Raw genomic sequence first — 19,724 nt, forward strand, 5'->3', positions numbered from 1 at the left:
AAGAAAGCCCTGTGTCCTCAAGTACTACATCTCAATGGATGACGATAAGTCAGTCCTAATTGTTTTAATTTATTTGACTTGCCAGGCATTTGATGCAGATGTTCTTACACATTTAGTAGGTCACAGATTAAAATGCTACGTCTTTCATCCTTCTATGGTAAAAGTATGAATACAGTTGAGTTTGACAGTAGTAACATTTACAAAGTCCAAAGACTTTGTCAGCTTTTGTACCAGACTTGAGGGGTGGAGTGGCAGGCTGCAACATAGTGGACAGTAGAAGGGGCAAGCAATACAAGGGAGGGAGGCCGGGGAAAGAGGATGTGGCATCACAGCGAGAGCTCCCGACAATGGAGGAACCAGCTTTGGGTCTCAGCGTAGGCTCAACATCCTGTGAGTCTGGGCAAATCACCTAATCTCCCCATGCCCAAGAACAATTACTGAATCTGACCTTATGTAATGTAACTGGTGCTCCTGTAAAAGTGCTCCAGTACCTTTGGGTCGAGGTGGCACTATATAAAACTGAAAAAATAAAACAAAAAACAAGCACAGACAGTGGAAGGCAGGCAAGCAACACAATCGGTAGGTGGGGAAGGGAAATGAGAAATAAAGCAACCATAAACACAACAGTGGTGAGAGGGGGATGAACTGCACACACATACAGTGTCATAAGAGTGCATGAAGTAAATTAAATTAAATACCTTCTGAAGCCTGGGGCCAGTGGAGGGACACTGGCCGCAGATAGGAAGCTGCACTTGGTACATGCCCCATAGCAGGACAAACACTTGAAGCCCCAGGAGAAGGCAGGAAGAGAGTAGCAGGTGCTGACCAATAAGAAGCGAAGAAACAAGTGTGACGTTGAAGCTAACCAATGGTAAGTAATGACAGGCTCTAAGATTGTTTTAAGCTTTTTTTTTTTTGTTTACAAGCGCTGTGCAGGCGAAACAGAAAAAAGCAACACAGAGTAATAAAGGCTGGGCCAGACACAGTGGAGAGTTCCCAGGTTGAGTAAAACCAACAGAGATTAAATATAGTCTTCAGCATTTTAGCAAGATTATCACAAGATCGCTGTGTGTTGCTTTTATCTTGGAACAACTTTTTACCCATGGAGATCAGCACTTCGTAGTTGTCCTTCATCACACTCTTGTACAGCTCCTTCTGCCAGTCATCAAGGCCCTTCCACTCCTCCCGGGAGAAATAAACTGCCACATCATCAAATGTGAAGGGCACCTGCAAATACAGACATAAGCAGTGTTTTTTTTATGAGCAGAAATAAGCGACAAATACCATTTGTTAAAAGCAGCCTGACAAGACAATCGATAAACAATGTACATTAATTACAAATAACAACCTTAAAGTGACATACTGCATCATTTCTCTGAACCTGAGATTCCAGCCGCCAGAAATATCCTTAGCCATCCTGCTGCAATGCTGCTGAACAAGTGAACACAGAGGGTTGTGCCGGTACTAGGACACACAGGGGCAAGTCTATATGCCTCTGACAGCGGCTAATGTCCCCTAAGGAGTGGAGTCGGTCCTTTGCACCAGGATCGCCTGGGGGATGAGCGGGAGGTCATGGAGCGGCCCTACCCATGCATGACAACGACAGTGCTGCTGAAGGAGTGCTGCAGCCTTGAGACGACTGCCTGCAGCTGCCTTCTCCAGCACCACCCTGGACGAACTGAGGTGGAGTGCCCAACCTAGGCATGGGCAGGGGACTACATTGAGCCCAGTGGCAGCACCCCCTAGACAGGGACGCACAGAGTGAGCCGCAGCCTCCAGTGAGGTTGCGGCCTCTGGGGCCCATGCAGTGACACTGCTACTGTGGGGCCAACTTGGGATCCCTAGCACGGAGGACGGGAGAGAGGCTGGTTTGGCGGTTGAAGGAGATCCATGTGCCAGTGAGTGGGTCAGAGAGGGGCCGCACTGGTCTGCAGCTTGCTCTTGAGGTGATGCCCAATCCCTGCTGCGAGGACCTGAGCGGTGAGCAGACCGATTGTTTCACCCCCCTCCTTGCTGACAGCCAGCCTTGGTGGAACTTGTGCAGAACACGGTGAACGAGGGCCAGAAACAAAAGGGAGCCATGGAGTAGCCTGCTTTCGGCAAGTATTATGGTAGAAAGTGCTGTTGGATGGGTCTGGTTTGGATCTGGGTGCTGAGATTGGGCCCCTACCATGCCCCTGCCGATCACAGCGTACTGGACCTGCTTGATGATGGCACGTGACTGTGACACCGACGTGTTGGCTTGTTGATGCAGCCAACTGCCATGGGTGCCCAGCTGAGATTCCTACACTACAGGAGCAGCGATACCCAGTGCTGGACATCAAAGGCTGCGTGAGCAGTGCTGCGGAGACACAGTGCGGCTGAAGGCGAGTGTCACCCCCTCTGTGGAAAGGGGAATCTGGAACTCCTGTGACACAGTACTGGTGAGGGGGTTACAGTGGCTGCTGCCACAGATTGTGGACCACCACCTTTGGTGTACTTTGGACACTTGGGGCCATATTTATACTTTTTGAGGCACAACTGCGCCAACGCAGTTGTGCGTCAAAAAAGTTTACCGCCGGCTAACGCCATTCCAACGCGCCATGTGGGCGCCTTATTTAAGGAATGACGTTAGCCGGCGCTGCGGACTGGTCTGAGTAAAAAAAAAATGACGCACACTAGGCAGTGCCGGCGTAGGGGAAAATGGGGGTTGAGCGTCAAAAATGGTGCAAGTCAGGTCTGAGGCAAAAATCAGGCCTCAAACCGGACTTGTGCCATTTTTTTTGACGCACAATTCCCATTGACATGACTCCTGTCTTCGCAAAGACAGAAGTCATGCCATCTTGCCCAATGACTTCTGTCCCCTGAGCATGGTCATTGGGCATAGTGGCATGTAGGGGTGCCCAAATTAGGCCTCCCTATGCCACTTTAAAAAAACTTTAACAAATACTTACCTGAACTTACCTTTACTAACCTGGGATGGGTCCCCCCCATCCATGGGTGTCCTCCAGGGGTGGGCGAGGGTGGCAGGGGGTGTCCCTGGGGGCAAAGGAGGGCACCTCTGCTCTCCTTCAGAGCCCACAGATCCCTTAACGCCTGCCCTGACCCAGGTGTTAAAAAACTGCGCACAACAGGCCGTGCGCTGTTTTTTAAGGCCCACCCCCTCCTGTGCGTCAAAATGACACTGGGGTGTAAATAAGGCCCACAGGCCTTAAAGTCATTTTTTGGGCAGGAACGCCTACCTTGCATATCATTAACGGAAGGCAGTTTCCCACTCCAAAAAAATGACGCACACAGTGGAATTTTGACGTCTGCGGGGTCGGGCGTCAGTGTTTAAATATGGGGCAAGGTTTGCGGCGAATGTGCATCAAAAACTTTTAGGCACATTCGGCGCAAACAGAGTATAAATATGCCCCTTGGAGTGCACAGTCCTTGGGGGGAGAGGGACCCAATTCTGCCTGTTAGCCACCATTCCTCTGGGTCCCCTTAGCATACATGAACACCACCTCCCAACAGAATTGCCTGGTGGCTGACCGCACACTTCTTGTCGAATGGGCAAGGACAGGAGTCCCCATAGCGGTCACCAAACCAAGATGGACCAATTTACGGGTATGGGGTCAGGGGGAGACCCACCACCGGACAGTGAAACCAGACTGCACAAACAACAGCACCCCACAGGCGCACAGATCCTTGCTGCAATTGAGGCCACTGGTGCGGAGCTCCAGACACAAATAGACAGTGTCTACAGAAGTGAACAAACTGTGGGTTGACCTAAGGAAGGTGGGGGGCGGCGCTCCCTAGAGGCAGAAAAGCAGATCTAAAATGCTGAAAAAGGAGGTCCTTGGTCTTCGCTCTGCAGATGAGAGCAGAGGATGCGGAGAGACGCTCCTGCTGCAGTAACCTAGTCTCGTGGGATTCCCAGAGGGTGCAGAGGTGAATGCCCCCAAGTAATTCCTGGAACAATGGATCTACTGTGTATTGCCGGGGATCACACTATCTCCGGTGTTTGTGGTTAAACGTGCTCATATAACATTAACGCCTCACCCGCCACTGGGTGTGCCCCTGAGAACAATGATTGCTAAAATTCTTAATCACCGGGAGAGAGATGCCGTTCTCCAGGTGGTCTGCAAGGAAGGAGACCCAGCTTTTAAGAACTGCACGATTCGTATTTTCCCCAATTATATGCAACAAGTACAGAATTTATGACAGTCCTTCGGAGGGGTCAAACAAAAAAGGCGATGGGACTAACCTATGTGCTCCTTTACCCTGAAAAACTTTAGGTAGTACATGATGGGCACTCCCACTTCTTCACAACTCTAGAGGAGCTATGGGACTGGTTGGAAGTTTGGGGTGGGGACCAAGTACAGCTCCGCCACTGAGGGGATGCAGTTTCAGAGCCAAGGCAGATCATCACAATGGTGACAAAACAAGAACCAGAAACGTTTGAGATCGCCGATGGTGGAGTGGGTGACGTCATCTCCATCAAGCAAGGGTGGCTCAGGAATGAATGAGGACACACCTGTGATGGAGAAGGCATAACACCTGGAGATATGTGCTTGGAGATGAACTTGGCTTTGAACACTCCTGAAGTGGCGAGTTGAGTGTTGGCAGCCCTGGACTGCCCGGCCTGTGGCTGCTGTGAACTGTGGACAGCAGGCCTAACCTACTGAACAATCCTGTGCCTCCATGGACACGCACACACCCTTATGTATTGTAGGACACTGTGGGCGCTGTGCCTGAGAAAGCTGCAGCCCTCTGAGGGTAGGTGGGGAAGCATGGGTTTGCCATCTCCCGTTAGCACTGTTTGTTATCGTTAGATTTTGGAATGTGCTTGAGTGTGTGGGTGGCTGTGAGGGGAGATTGCAGATCTACTGGGACTAGGACTCCTGACTAGAGCGCACCTTGCTGCGCGCCTGGGTTTTCCTGGCCCCTGCAACAGCAATTGTGTAAGAGTGGGTTCAGCGTATTTCAAATTTTTGGGGTGGGGGTTTTCTTGATTAGGGAGACACTCGTTCAGGTTCTGTGTGTTTACCCGGGGTTGTGGAGGGGGGAATTTTGGGGTTGTTTAGCAACAATGTTTTTACAGGTTTATGCAGCATGAGGTTGATTGGGCGCTGAGCTACGGAGCCAGAGTGCAGGTCAGTGGATTTGGGGATAACGAGCTGAGTCCCTGGTCGGCACGGGACAAAGCAGGCAGGGATAACTTGAGATTCCAATGGGAAGACACGTGAGAATGGTGACCTGGAATGTGCAAGGTCTGAATATGTCTGTTAAGCGTTACAGAGCGAATGCCTACCTGTGCAGATTGGGGATACAGGTCACCATGTTACAGGCGATGCAGCTCTTCTGCTCCATGTACTCAAGCTATGCTACAGGGGTCTCCATCTGGATGCCGCCACAGCTCCCCTTCAGGTTGTGCCGCTTTATGGCTGATATAGAGGGGCATTTCTTCCTAGTCTACGGAACTTTGGATGGAGAGGAGATCTGTTTCCTCAATGTGTATGTCCCTAACAGTGACAATATAGAGCTCTTTGAAACAGTGGAAGGGGAACTTGTGCCATACGTCCGGGTACCACTCACATGGGGCAGAGACTTTAATTGTGTGTTGGATGGTGTGCTGAATAGGCATCCTCCTTAATTACTAAACTGTGCATGATGGCCAAACTGGCAGAGACCATAGATAGGCTTAGCTTCAAGGATATCTGGTGTGTGATATCTGATTACCAGCAGTACCTCCCAAAGACTCAGGCAAATCTAAAGAAAATAAAAGATCCTGGGAAGAGGAAGATGATTCAGACGATGAGGAATTTATGGATAGATTGTTACATGATCGTCCGCCACCATATGCGGTGAGCGACAGTGCTCCAAGTACTAGCTTGGATCCTGGGAACCAGACGCAGGAAAAGGGAGTTACTGATACGGTACAGACTAGTGATACAACTTTGATACAGAATGGTATCAGTGTACCCACTGCACCAGACATGCCGATACAGTTGCAGCCTCCACCACAGATAAAGAGAATCTACCTGATGTTCCAGTGCTTGAGACTACTACGAACTTGATAGTGCCGCCAGACCCGATATACACGAAACCAAAGTTAATACACATTGAATCAACTCCAAAATTAATGTCTCAACCACAACCACAGTTGATACCAGGGTACAACCCTGTAGCGGGACCACCATTAGTACCTGTCCCGGGTGCATTGGAACAGACCTATGGTGTTGAGGCTCCAAGAGGTCTGGGTCCGGGTCAGACACCTGCCGCTATATCGTTACCCATTACTGTTGGTCCACCAGTACCATTGTATGCACAGGGTAAAGCGGGTGTGTGAGACCAGGGAGTGATGACTCAGAAGGCGATAAGAGGAGGGTCTATGGGAACTCCACAGATAATGGCCCCTGGAGAACAAGTAAATGAACCACCAAGACCCTTAATGGACCTTAGTCCAGTGGGGGCACCTCTCGAAGCAATGCGTCAAGCAGGGTTGGGAGTTCTAACTCCGCAAACCATGAGTACGAATACCTCACATTCTCCAATGATACATGCAGGGAACATTTCACTGCAGGGTTTTACAGTTCAACAGTTAAATGAATGGTTAGAAAAAACTTATACTTCACAGAAGACTGCAGTGGCTACAGTTGAACCTGAGAAAGAAAAACAAGATGAATACCTGAACTTTGTACGACTAGGGGCGGAAGCTGGCGAGTTAGTAGAAGGGACAATGGGAGTAAATAGATTGGAATCATACACAGAGGCAGAATTGAGATACTAGTGTCCCAAGATTACCAAGGAGGTAGGCAAAGTACATCAGAGATCAGCGAATTTAGCAGACAAATACAATATCGATATTGGAAACACTAAGCATTTGAAAAGGAGTTACAGACTAGATTTTGACTTAAAAGATTTTGAACATATGAGATCTGCAGGCATGAAGGCACATCTGAAAGAACTGTTGCAGAGTGCACAAATTAGGGGTGCATTGGAGAAATGGGAAGGCCGATGGGCAAAGAAAAGAGATAAGGGAAAGGGTGATAGCCCAGGGCCTAATCAAGCTAGAACCTCACCTGATTTGGAATCGGTAAAAATATTACCTATGAGAGAGACAGCTGGTGGTGTTTTAGTACATGTGCCATGGACTAGAGGAGATATTCTATCCTTTACTAATGATTATCCCAGATTGAGAGAGAAAACGATCGAGTGGTATCAACAAACAGACAGGTTTGTGAAACTTGCAAAGTGTCTCTGGGAAGACTTGAATACCTTGTTTGAGATCATTGTTCTGCCTGAATTATGGCTTGAGTGCAAGAGAGGGGTAGATTGGCCGACGAAGGAGCCGGCGAGAGATGAGGTGACCGGAGCACCTTCAGAAGAGGTGATGAAGTATTATCATAAAGTGATTGAGTTTTTGAAACAAAAGGTGTCGCCGAAGGTAACTGACTGGCAGAAAATCGACCGGACTTCTCAAGAGGTTAAGGAGTCAATACATGCTTATTATGAGAGACTGTTGAAGGCATTTAAGCATTACAGTGGTACTGAGACTATCGAACCGAAGGACATGAACCACCTTGTGTTTAGATTCGTCGAAGGATTGAGACCAGAGGTTAGCCAAATGATTAAGAATCATTTGATTTGTTGGCAAGCTAAACCGATTGATGAGGTATTGCAGTATGCAAAGTACTGTAGTGATGAGATTGAGTTGAAGCAGAAAAAGCTGAAGGAAAAGGTGATGGTGATGCAGATAAGGGCTGCACAGGCTGGAATACAGGGAAATGGAGTTCAACAGATGATACAGCACCAGCCGCAAATGAATGGTGTGTTTCAACCAAGGGGCCGAGGTCGAGGGTTTGTGAACCGTAGTTCGGACATGAATAACGTTGTTATTCAAAATGATGTTCAAGGAGCGAAAAAGATGTCACCATGTCACGCGTGCGGGGGCGTGGGGCACTGAAAACAGGAGTGTCCGAATATGGTGCAGGATGGTGCAGGTCAGCAAAGCACTAATGTTGGCACCTTACAAAATTCACGAGGCCCAAAAATAAGACATCAAAACCCGAATTTTCAGAATAATCTGGTACAAATGCAAGGGGTACAGCCCATGCAGCAGATGCAAATGCCACGTTTTCAGTCAATACAAATGCAACCAATACAACAGCAGATTCCTATGGTGCCTAGACAGCAAATGCAATTACCAATGGCTCCGATGGGACAGCAACAGGTGATGCTTCCTCAGCAGGTCACAGGCCAGGTAACAAATCAAAACAACACTGTACAACAGTTCCCACTACGAGGTGAAAATGGGATGAATGAGGATTGGTCAGATGATAGTTCAGACAGCGGAGAGTGCAGACTTGCAGCATCCCTAGAGGTGGATCAGAGAGGCCCATATGTAGAAGGAAAGGTGATGGGCTATAAAGTTTCATTTTTGGTTGACACAGGAGCCACACGCTCCACAGTTCGAAGTGCAGAAGTTCCAAGATTGCCTCTCTCAGGGCGTACTATACGAGTGGTTGGAGTAGCAAATCGGTACCTGACTAACCCGATTACAGATCCAGTGCAAGTTGAAATTGACAACTTCCAAGGGTTACATAGATTTGTTGTATGTGATTCAAGTCCGGTATCCCTACTGGGAAGGGACTTACTGTGCAAGTCAAAATGTTCAATTACCTGTTCCAACGACGGAATTTAAATACAGACAAATAGTGATGATGAGGGAGATGAAAGTCAATTTTTAGAGGAAGAAACAGGGACAAATGAAGATTACCCTTTGATTACTCTATTCCCAATGCATACTTTGATTGATCTGCAAGGAACAGTAACAGAGAAAGTGTGGGATTTGACCGGGAAAGAAGTAGGATTGATAAAGGGAGTAGAACCAGTCAAAGTTCAGATAAAACCGAATGCAGTGTTCCCACAAGTGCCACAATAGCACATGACCCAAGACGTTCTTATCGAAGTGTCACAAATAATTGCAGACTTTCTCAGACAGGGAGTCCTGAAAGAGGTTTTGAGCAGTCCATGTAACTCTCCCATAATGGGTTTAAAGAAGCCCTGTGGAAAAGTTCGAATTGTGCAAGATTTGAGAAAAATAAATGAAATTGTGATAAAATGTTGCCCTGTGGTACCTAACCCAGCAGTAATAATGTTCCAGGTTCCCTGTGCTGCTGAATGGTTTACTGTAGTAGACCTATCACAAGCCTTCTTTTCAATACCTCTTCACGAGGACAGCCAATTTTTGTTCAGTTTCAAATTCTTGGACAAGGTGTACAGTTGGTGCAGAATTCCTCAAGGGTTTTCTGAATCACCATCCATCTTCAATCAGATATTGAAAAAGGATTTGGAACCTCTTGTGCTGCCTTTCAATTCAACTCTTGTGCAGTACATTGATGATTTGCTAATTGTGTCCAAAACAAGAGACAGTTGCAAATATGATACCATTGCATTACTAAATCATCTGGGAAAGAATGGACACAAGGTGTCACCCAGAAAGTTACAATATTGTCAGAAAGAAGTAAAATACTTGGGACATTTGATTGAGAAAGGGTCCAGAAGAATATCAAAAGAAAGGATAACAGCTGTTTTGCAAATGAATCCTCCAACAAAAAAAAGAGATGTCAGGATGTTTTTTGGAATGGTAGGCTACTGTCGCCAGTGGATACCCAACTTCTCAATCATTTCGAAGCCATTGATAAAACTGACAGGTAAAGAAATCAAGGATGAGCCATATACTATAACCCTATCAAAAGAAGAACTTGAGTCGTTTTTGGAGTTAAGAGAATGTATATGCAGGGCACCAGCATTAGGAATGCCAAACTACGAGAAACCTTTTCTGTTGTTTTGTCATGAACGTGATGCTTGTTCTTTGTCTGTCTTAACACAGGTCCACAGAGATGCAAATCGCCCTGTAGCATATTTTTCAGCTACCTTGGACCCTGTCGCAGCAGCCTTACCGGGTTGTTTGCGTGCAGTTGCAGCAGTTGGTCAGAGCCTTTTACAATGTGAAGGCATAGTCATGGGATACCCTTTGACAGTAATGGTTCCACATTCAGTTGAAATTCTGTTGACTCAAACTAAGACTCAGCACATGACAAATGCACGTCTCACTAGGTATGAGACGATCATACTGGGGTCACCAAATGTCACTCTTAGAAGATGCACTGTACTGAACCTGGCAACTTTGCTTCCAAATGAAAACACTGAAATTAAAGATGGCGAAGAATTTGAACATGATTGTCTTGAGGTGACTGAGCTGTGCACCAAGCCTCGTCCAGATATTCAGGACACTCAATTGAAAGAAAATGACTGCATTATGTTTGTCGATGGGTCCTGTCTAAGAGATTCTGCAGGAACACTGAGAGCTGGTTTTGCGGTATGTACCATAACTGGTATTGTTGAAGCCTTCTGGCTTGAAAAAGTGTTTTCTGCGCAAGTGGCAGAATTGATTGCTCTTACAAAAGCATGTCACGCAGCTGTAAATTTAAAAGTCACTATCTATACTGACAGCAGATACGGATTTGGAATCGTACATGATTTTGGCCAGCTTTGGTCACAGAGAGGTTTTATGACCTCCTCTGGTTCTCCTGTGAAAAATGGTGGACAAATAAGAGATTTGTTACACGCGATTCAGTTACCTCTCGAAATTGCCGTGGTGAAGTGCAGTGCTCACATCAGATCACAAGATTTTGTGTCTATGGGAAACGGCTATGCAGATCAAGTCGCAAGATTTTGTGCATTGAACTGTATATCGCTCAAGGAGCAATGGGAATTGTTACCACAATCTGAGAATGATACGTGTTTAAACCTAGCATTACGGGTGGTTGACACCTTAGATGAACTAAAAACATTACAAGGTTGTGCGAGCAAGGAAGAAAAACGCTCTTGGCAAAGAATGCAATGTGTACAAAGAGCTGATGATCTATGGGTTTCAGAGGAAGGAAAATTGGTCTTGCCAAATAGCCTTCTGTACAGTTTGCCCGGCTCTATCATGGGCAGGCACATCTGGGAAGAGATGGCATGATCAGGTCCTTTAAAATTGATTGGTTTAATCAAAAATTCAGACATGCCGCAGAAATCACTTGCCACAGGTGCGTCATCTGTCAACAGATGAATGCCGGAAAAGGAACTGTGGTAACTTTGAGCCACATTGGGAGAGCTGGAGGTCCATTCAACAAAATGCAAATGGATTTTATCGAAATGCCTGTTTGTGGAGGATTGAAGTACGTGTTGGTGATTGTGTGTGTTTTCAGTCATTGGATTGAGGCATATCCCACACGTAGAAATGACAGTCTTACAGTTGCAAAACTACTACTTAGGGAACTGATACCAAGATTTGGGTTTCTGGTTTCTATAGAATCAGATAGGGGTAGACATTTCGACAATGAGGTGATTAAATTCCTGTGTGCCGCACTCAACATTGAACAAAAGCTGCATTATAGCTATCGCCCTGAAGCATCAGGATTAGTAGAGCAGATGAATGGTAATTTGAAATCAAGGATGGCAAAAATGTGTGCAGCAACTAATATGAAGTGGCCAGATGCCTTACCTCTAGTGCTGTCAATGAGAAGCCCCCCAGACAAGAAAACGGGATTGTCCCCCCCCATGAAATCCTCATGGGGAGAGCTATGAGATTACCAGCAGTACCTGCAAATGCACTAGTGAATATTACAGATGATATGGTGTTGGATTACTGCAAAGGTTTGGCTGACGTGATTCGCTCTTTTTCTCACCAGGTGGAAGCTAACACGTTGCCGCCGATTGGCGATCCATGCCACTCTCTACAAGCCGGTGGTTGTCAAGAAGCACGTGAGAAAATCGTGTCTAGAACCACGTTGGAAAGGGCCATATCAAGTCATATTGACGACTACTAGCGCTGTAAAGTGTGCCGGGGTTCCCAACTGGATACATGCCAGTCACATGAAAAAGGTAACGTGTCCTGTTGAAGAGGAACTTGAAGTTTCCGGCACAGCAACTTTAGAAGGAAAGGTCTCAGGGTCAGAGAACAGTCAAGAAAGAACTGAGACTACCGGAGGGCCCACTGAGAACAGCCTTGTCCCTCAAACAATCAATGAGTTCGAGAGGGGTGACAGAGTGCCTATCTCAGTAGAGGCAGCAGGAGAACTAAGTCAAGGAGAGCTTCTCCCAGAAGTAGACGGATACAGGTTAGAGCCCGAACCCAACATAGAACCGGAAGAAGAAAGAGAAGGAGAAATTGTAGAGAGAAGTCAAAACGTGTGAGAGTCTCCTGAACCAGTTGCAGGTCTGTCAAGAGAAAACACCGTATCACAAGAGGAGGGTACTGTCCAACGTCCTGAAGGAAAACATCGAGAAAAGACACATAGAGGCGACAATTGGCCAGACAAGCAACTCCTTAAAATAAGGGAGTTATCCAATGACACAATAATAGAAGAGAGTGATACTTCTCAAGCAGATGATCTGAGTGAAGGAGAACAACAAGGTGAATGAAGGTTAAAAAGAAAAAGAATCGCAAACAGAAGATATACAGGTCCTGAATGGGCATACGCTACAACCTCTGAATGGCAACAAGAATTCCTAGCATTCTGTTTTGATCGAGAAGTACCAGGCCAATATTACGGTACCTGAACGAGTTCAAAGGAAAACTTGGCTAAATTTGAATTTTTTTTTTAAAACTGAAAAGAGAGAGACTCTAGAAACTACTGGAAGTGACACTAAAACTGGATTTGACTTTTGAAGAAACCTGATTACGACAAGCTGCTAACCTGATTTGACAAAAGAGGTCCTGGAGTGAGTGAAGACGCTGTAATATACGTAGAAAAAAGTTTATCCTCAAGTTGATTGTTGATCTGCTATTCTGATTCTATACAAACATGGCTTACAATAGAAATAGTAGCAAGGGGAGTAAGGTGTGTGGTTGGTTAGGTCTTATAATAGGTGTTGTGTGTGCAGTGATAATCGTGGGAGTGATTGTGGGAATGCCATGGAGAGATAAAGAGACTATTAACGCAACTTCAAAACCTGAAACTACTACACTAACACCGTGGGAGAGATTTGAGCAGGATGCAAGACATATGCATGAAGGGACTAATGCAAAGGGAGAACTTTCTACTAATGTCTTCTATCACTTACTAAATGAGTATGTGGAAACCATGGATGCGAAAGATTGTTATGTATGTATGTACTAAAATTCCTTCATCTGTGCAGGAGGGAGTTACCTATCATAGTCTCCCTCTTACTTATGGAATTAGTTGCAGCTTGCTACTAACAAGATTCTATAATCAAGAGCATGTGCAATACTTTTATTCGAATTTGGATGTTGTGTTTTCCTTTGTGCCTGTGATTGAATTCTTAAATAAATTAGCTAAAGAGCACGATATAAAAATAGTTAGAGGATTCTTTGAGCCAACACTTTCATTTGGAACTGCTTATGCACATCGCAACAATTTGACTTGCTTACTGTCACCTGTAGAGAAAAGCTTTCTAGATCACACAGACGATAGACGCAAAGCATTGAAAGAAAGATTAGAAAAAGGATTAGAGAAACGTACATATGCAAATGATTATGCTTATACTGCAATCAAGACGCAAGGCAAATTAGCTATAGATGCATTACACGTAGGTAGGCTTTGTGTATATAGGACAAAATCTGATCAAGACAATTTGTTTGTGGGTACAAGTGAGTGTAGGCATGTGTTTTTGTTTCAGAGTAAATGGACCTTTATGCTGAATGGACAAGATCCAGCAATCCCTGGAATCTATTACATCTGTGGGCTAAATGCTTATTACCGTCTCCCTAGGGGTGGTACGGGACATGTTATTTGGGGATAGTATTCCCAAAGATATACCAGATTGATGACTTAAAACAAATACCTAAAACATCTGAATTACAACATCCTAGACAAAAACGAGAATCAGTGGCGGCTGTCATTGGTGATATATTTGGAGCCATAATCCCATCAGTAGGTGTTATTTTGAATTCCATGAAAATTCAAAAGTTGTCTACTATAGTGGATAACATGTTGACAAATTTTACACGGGCTATACTCCTGATGGATACTGAACTTGCTGCAGAAAGAGCTATGACTTTTCAAAATTGGCTTGCTTTAGACATTATTTTAGCTAAAAGTGGAGGGGTCTGCAAGATGCTTAATGAGCGTCATTGTTGCTCATTTATCCCGGATAACAGTAAGAAAATTAGAAGCATGCTTACTAACCTTACTAGAGATAGTACAGATTTGAAGGATTTGAAAGAACTTGGTGTTTGAGAGAAATTTGGAATTGCCCGAGTTGGAAGCTGGTTTACCAACATATGGAATGGGGTGCTTGCAAAAATATTAATGGGTCTATTAATTATTCTGGTTTATCTATTAGGATTATGGGGGGCATGTAAAATTTATGACAAAATAAAAAGAAATTGGACTAAAAGAACCAGAAGAAATGAAGAAAGTGAAAGAGAGAAAATGTCCAATGAAATATGGGAAAGCTCACATAAAGGGCACGATGTTGAAATGCGTATTATGCGCAAGGTGAAAAATTAGAAATTAAAGAAAGATTTGTGTGATGACGAGCGTCATCAGAGGAGGCACTGAGAGAGCGTAGTTTAAATGTTACATACATTAGATGTGAAATGCTTATACTTAACAATGCTGCAATAATAATCACAAAATATTATTCGCTTGGATGTATTCTAAACATACTTATAAGTGTTAAGTTATTATTGTACACATATATTAATGTCGATTATAAGAAATAATTGCTTGCATTATAATTAATTGAATATGTTAACACCTACGAAGATTGCATTTATATTAAAACTCATAGGCCTTAAGTTAGCGTGAGCCGAAGACTTAGCTGTGTAGCTCTCATATTAAAGCTTATTTTTCTGTTCTCCAGTGTGCTGATTCGCAAAAGGCCATGACCCAGCATTTGTTCTTTTCTTTGTTTTATGTTGCAAGTTAGGTTTCTTCTCATCCGCATGCTAGCCGCTTTAGTATAAGTTTTATACGTTTTTGCAACAATATATGAAACACTCAAGGTCAGTAAACAATGGAAAAGAGAACTTTTGACCTGAAGAACGTGCCAGAGAATGAAGTAATCCTGGATGTGCCACCTACGAAAACGTCAATTATGAAGACCAATCAAAGTGTTATAAATTATCGTGGGGTGACAATTTGAATTACCTAATGTATAATTTGATAGGTTAAAGATAGTGGGGTATAGCGATTATCCAATAACAATTCTGGGGGAAGGTATTGCGAAAAAGAGATAAAAACTCATGACACAGAAGACTCGAGAGAATTAGGTAGGGAATGATATTGGTTGCATCCAGAAACTCTATCACTCTGTTTGGTGACTTGAGACTTAGACAAATATCCTTATCCATAGACTGCCCTTTACACTTGTTCTCCTTATGAGGGAAGTGTCCCCTGTCCCATAGCCGAAGCAGACTGATGGCGATCTAACTGATGCCCTGAAGATGAAGACTGATCCTGTATGCTGACTCATTCCGAGGAGGGTAATTATGACAATTGCTATTGTAATTTGTCTATTTGCTTTTCCTTTCTAGGTACCAACTGCTGTATTTTTGGATAGAGACCTTAGTTAGATGTTTTCTAAATTGATGTTCTAAATTGTTTTGCATGAAGTCCAACATGCTGATGCTAATTAGTGGTTAGGTTAGGTTAGGTTAGGTGATCATCCTGACTGACGCAAATAGACGAGACTGACATTGTACTGTGCTGAACTGAGATGTATACGTTATTATATGTATTCTAACCTATGTTTATCTTACGTTGGTGCTTCTATGTTCGTGATCTTTGCATTATCAAAATCTTGTCACAGTTGCTATATCGTGACTATGCTCCTTTGCTTCTTGGTTTTGAGATTAATACTCTTATTATTAGATTGTAATCAATAGGGAATAAAATTCACAAAACTTCAATAAAGGTGTGGTTATTCATGACTGAAAGGTCATGGTTGCCCCGACAGTTTAATCAATGTCTAAAGCAAAGTATACTGTGGTGATATATGTTGATAATATCATTGATATATTGTTTGACATATTGATCAGTTATCTTGTTCTACAGTGTCTCACCACTGGGTCAAAAGATTCATCAGCCTAAAACGAGTCCTAATGTGTATAAATTGACATAAAGGGACGCATCAACAGGTGCTTACCTGGCTAGTTGACCAATCCCCCTTTCCGGGCTATTTAGGGTCTTTCTCTTTGGTGGGTCCTCAGATTCAGCTTGCAAGACTCCAGCAGGATTTATCTGCAACCTCCAATTCAACTTCTGGCCACTGGAACTGTGACTGAACCCTTTAGGAACTGACAAAGCTGCAATCAACAAAGAAGACTCTTCTGCAACTTTGTTTCCACGGCTCCTGCCAGCTGTGCAACATTTCCCTGGCTGTGCATCCTCAGAAGACAGCAACTCGTCACCCTGCACAAGAAGGAGGAATCTCCCTTGGAGTGAAGGAGTGACTCAACTGCACCCGCAGGTACCTGATGCAAACGACGACCGTCTGAGTGGATCTCCCCTCATCTTGAGCTGCTTGGATCCTGCATCACGGGTGGTGGTCCAGAGTGGTCCTCTCTGCCAGCTGTCCAACTTTGGTGAAGGTATGCCCTTGCCTTCCCACGCAGGACAGTACCCCCTGCACTGCGTCTCTTGCAGCTGCCAAGGCTTGTTTGCATCTCCTCCAAGGGATCATCAGGCGAAAAGTAGCTCCAGTCCCCAGCACTCCTTCCTGCTATGCTCAGCCCTCTGCGTGGTTATCCTGCAGCATGGGACCCTTTTCTGTAGCGCTGCGTTGGCTCCTTCTGCTACTTCTGTGTCCCTATCCTGTGGGACTCCTGCGAGTGATGACCCTGTTCCTGTGGACTCTCTATGACGCTGAGGGTCCCTTGTGACTCCCCCTCCTGGGTTGAGTCCTCCTGGACCTTGCTGGTCCCCGGTAGCACCACTTTTCCACTAACTGAGAGTTTGCCTTTGCCAAGGCTTGTTGGAGGAATTCTTGCACCGACACCCGTCTGCAATATTCACTCCGGCGTGGGACATCTTGTGCATCAATCAGGACCTCTTCTCCGGCTCTAGGGCTGCAGTGCTGACCTGTTCTTCCTCACAGTCGACCAACTCCTGCAAGTACAGCTGGTTGGGTAGTAGCTCCTACTCCCCCTGGACTCCACTGTGACTTATGGACTTGGACTTGGTCACCTCTTTCCACAGGTCTTCTTCTTCAGGAACCCACTGCTGGTTTCTTGCAGTCTTTTCTGGGTGTATTTTTCTTCCTTTCCTCCTTTTGGGTGGTTTGAGGAAAATCCAGTGATTTACTCCTGCTTTCCTGGTCACTGTGGGTGTTGTGTTACTTACCTCTTTGGTTTTCTAGTACCCCCAGCTCCCCTTTAGCCATTCCACTTACCTAGGTGGGGGTTCTGTGTTTGCATTCCATTTTTTTGGCATATGGTTTGGGCTTCCCCTAGGGTCACCATTTGTTATTGCTATTTGCACTGTTTTCTAACCTTTCCTATGCCTATTTCTGATTTCTAGTGTCTAGATTTAGTTATTACTTACCTCCTATTGGAGGGTTGCCCTTCTAGTATTTTGTGGTATTGTGTTCCATAAATAAAGAACCTTTATTTTTTACAACTGAGTGTTTTCTTTCATGTGTGACTACAGTGGTATTGCAAGAGCTTTGCATGTCTCCTAGATAAGCCTGTGCTGCTCATCCACAGCTACCTCTAGCTAGCCTGGCTTCCATACTCTGCCTGCACTTCACTAAGAGGAGATACCTGGACCCGGTATAAGATGTAAGTACCTGGGGTACCCACCACACACCAGGCCAGCTTCCTACATTTACAGATGCCCAGAGGGATCATCTGGGGGAGGGGTGCCTTGTCTGGAGGAGCTTACTGCGGCACTCCTGGAGATGCTGAGTAAGAAATGCCTGTGCCCGGATGGGCTGTCGGTTAAATTTTATAGGACGTATTTAGCACTGCTGGATCGGCGACTGCTTGAGATACTGTGCGAAGCCCAGGAACATAGGGTGCTGCTACTGGCCATGTGGGACACCATTATAGTTATGATCCCTTAGCCTGACAAAAAGTACCTTCAGTCATAATTGCAACAAATACTAGGGGGGTTGACCATGTCAAAAAGGGGTACTTTCCTACAGTGGCTAAAATGGGACCAAACAAATGCGAGTCCTTACCTGCCCAAGGCCTTGTTCAGCCACCGCCTGTGTTCCCATGGTGAAGTGTTAAGCTTCAGGAGTGTGAGCTCTTGACACTGTGCTCCTCGGTCACAAAGCTTCCCCTGATGCTCCAACAGGGTCTCCCTGAGTTCGTCCCTGGCCCGACCACAGCCCAAGCGGGCCTTCCCCTTGGCTCTTTAATTGTTTTGGGATGCTCACACTGGATCTCTGGGTAGTGTTACCAGTAGTCAGTAGGGACACTCGCAGCTTTTGAAGAATACTTTTTCGGTTCCTCCTGCCCTGCCTTTAGATCTGTGTCATGTCACACACGGTTTAATAGTATTTGAATGTCGCCCACTATTTTTACATTTATGGCAAAATGTCTCAGAAAATATATTTCTAAGCGTGGCAAACAAAGTACCCCTACACCTCACAAAGGGTCTGCTGGCAGCTTGCAACTGGTCTCCGTGCAGCTCCCTCAGGCACTGCCTTTAACACTTTGAAGCTCTCCGTGTTTCTCACTGAAGTACTCCATGCAGGTCACTGAAGGTCCCTCTGCACCGCAGTGACCGAGTCCGTCCTGCTTACTTCACGACTCCAAGTCACTAATAGTCACCAGCGATTTCTGTGTGGTACAATGAACGACTCCGTGCAGCTCATTGGAGGACTCCGTGCAGATCAATGACGAACAACACGTAAGTAATTAAAGGTGTCTGTGCTGCTCACTGAAACACCATGCAGCTCGCTGAAGAACACCATGCAGATCACTGAAGAATGCAGCTAATTGAAGGTCTCCACGCACCTCACCGAAGGCCTCCGTCGAGCTCACTGAAAGCCATCCACGCGCCTCACTTAAGATCCCGATGAATGTTAGGGGGTCGGCCAAGGAAATGCAATTGGGTCTTTCAGCTCAAAGCCCACCTCCCTCCAGGCCACAGAGGGTTCTCCCCGTTGCTTACATAGGATCTTACGTCTGTTCGCACTGGCTCATGTACTCTGTCAAAGCAGGAGTTTTTCCTCATGCTTTTTCCATTTCACAGCGTTTCCAGTGTGTGTATATGTGCTTTTCTGTTGGAGTCTCCCAGTTGTACAGCGTCTCTTGTGTAATAGGCGTGTGGAGGGGTCTCTTAAAAGTCCGGATCAGCCCGCTGCCCTGGACCTCGCTTCAGGAGTAACCGCACTGCCCGTTTCCCATTCTGATGAACCTTCTCATCCCAGGGGAACAGACTGCACAGGATGGAGTACGTGGGGGCAGACTAAGTGATGCACACAAAGGAAGTGTGCTCTGATTGGCTGGAAAAAAGTAGCGGCGGCTGGAGGGATAAAAGAGACGAGAAAAACTGCTGAACGAGTTTACTGTTACGAAAATTCAAAGAAGCTTCATCATACTTAATACGTGTACCTAAAGTGATTCAAAAATACAATTTATAAGGTTGTGTTCTCAAGCCGTTGCAGTCCTCATTTCTCATAGAGAAGAATACCGACCGTTCGTGTCGGGTTGTTTCTGGCTACAGAAAGGGCCTGGAGATGGAACGTGAATAAATAACAGTTTGTGTGAAATCTGCTTCAGTTTTTTA

General features: G+C 45.4%; 1 protein-coding gene across 1 annotated transcript in view; it reads right to left on the reverse strand.

Annotated features, from left to right (window-relative positions):
* The window catches only part of LOC138261645 (zinc finger protein 502-like), a 131,365-nt gene extending 111,986 nt beyond the window's left edge, over positions 1-19,379 (reverse strand). Inside the window, exons 1-2 of the mRNA XM_069210807.1 lie at positions 18,166-19,379; positions 1,101-1,227 (exon numbers count right to left, since the gene is read on the reverse strand). Coding sequence (XP_069066908.1) covers positions 1,101-1,227; positions 18,166-18,204 — 166 coding nt within the window. The 5' untranslated portion in view covers positions 18,205-19,379. The remainder of the gene's footprint in view (positions 1-1,100; positions 1,228-18,165) is intronic.
* Positions 19,380-19,724: the final 345 nt, after the last annotated feature.

This window comes from Pleurodeles waltl, chromosome 10, assembly GCF_031143425.1.
Source record: "Pleurodeles waltl isolate 20211129_DDA chromosome 10, aPleWal1.hap1.20221129, whole genome shotgun sequence".
Lineage (NCBI taxonomy): Eukaryota > Metazoa > Chordata > Amphibia > Caudata > Salamandridae > Pleurodeles > Pleurodeles waltl.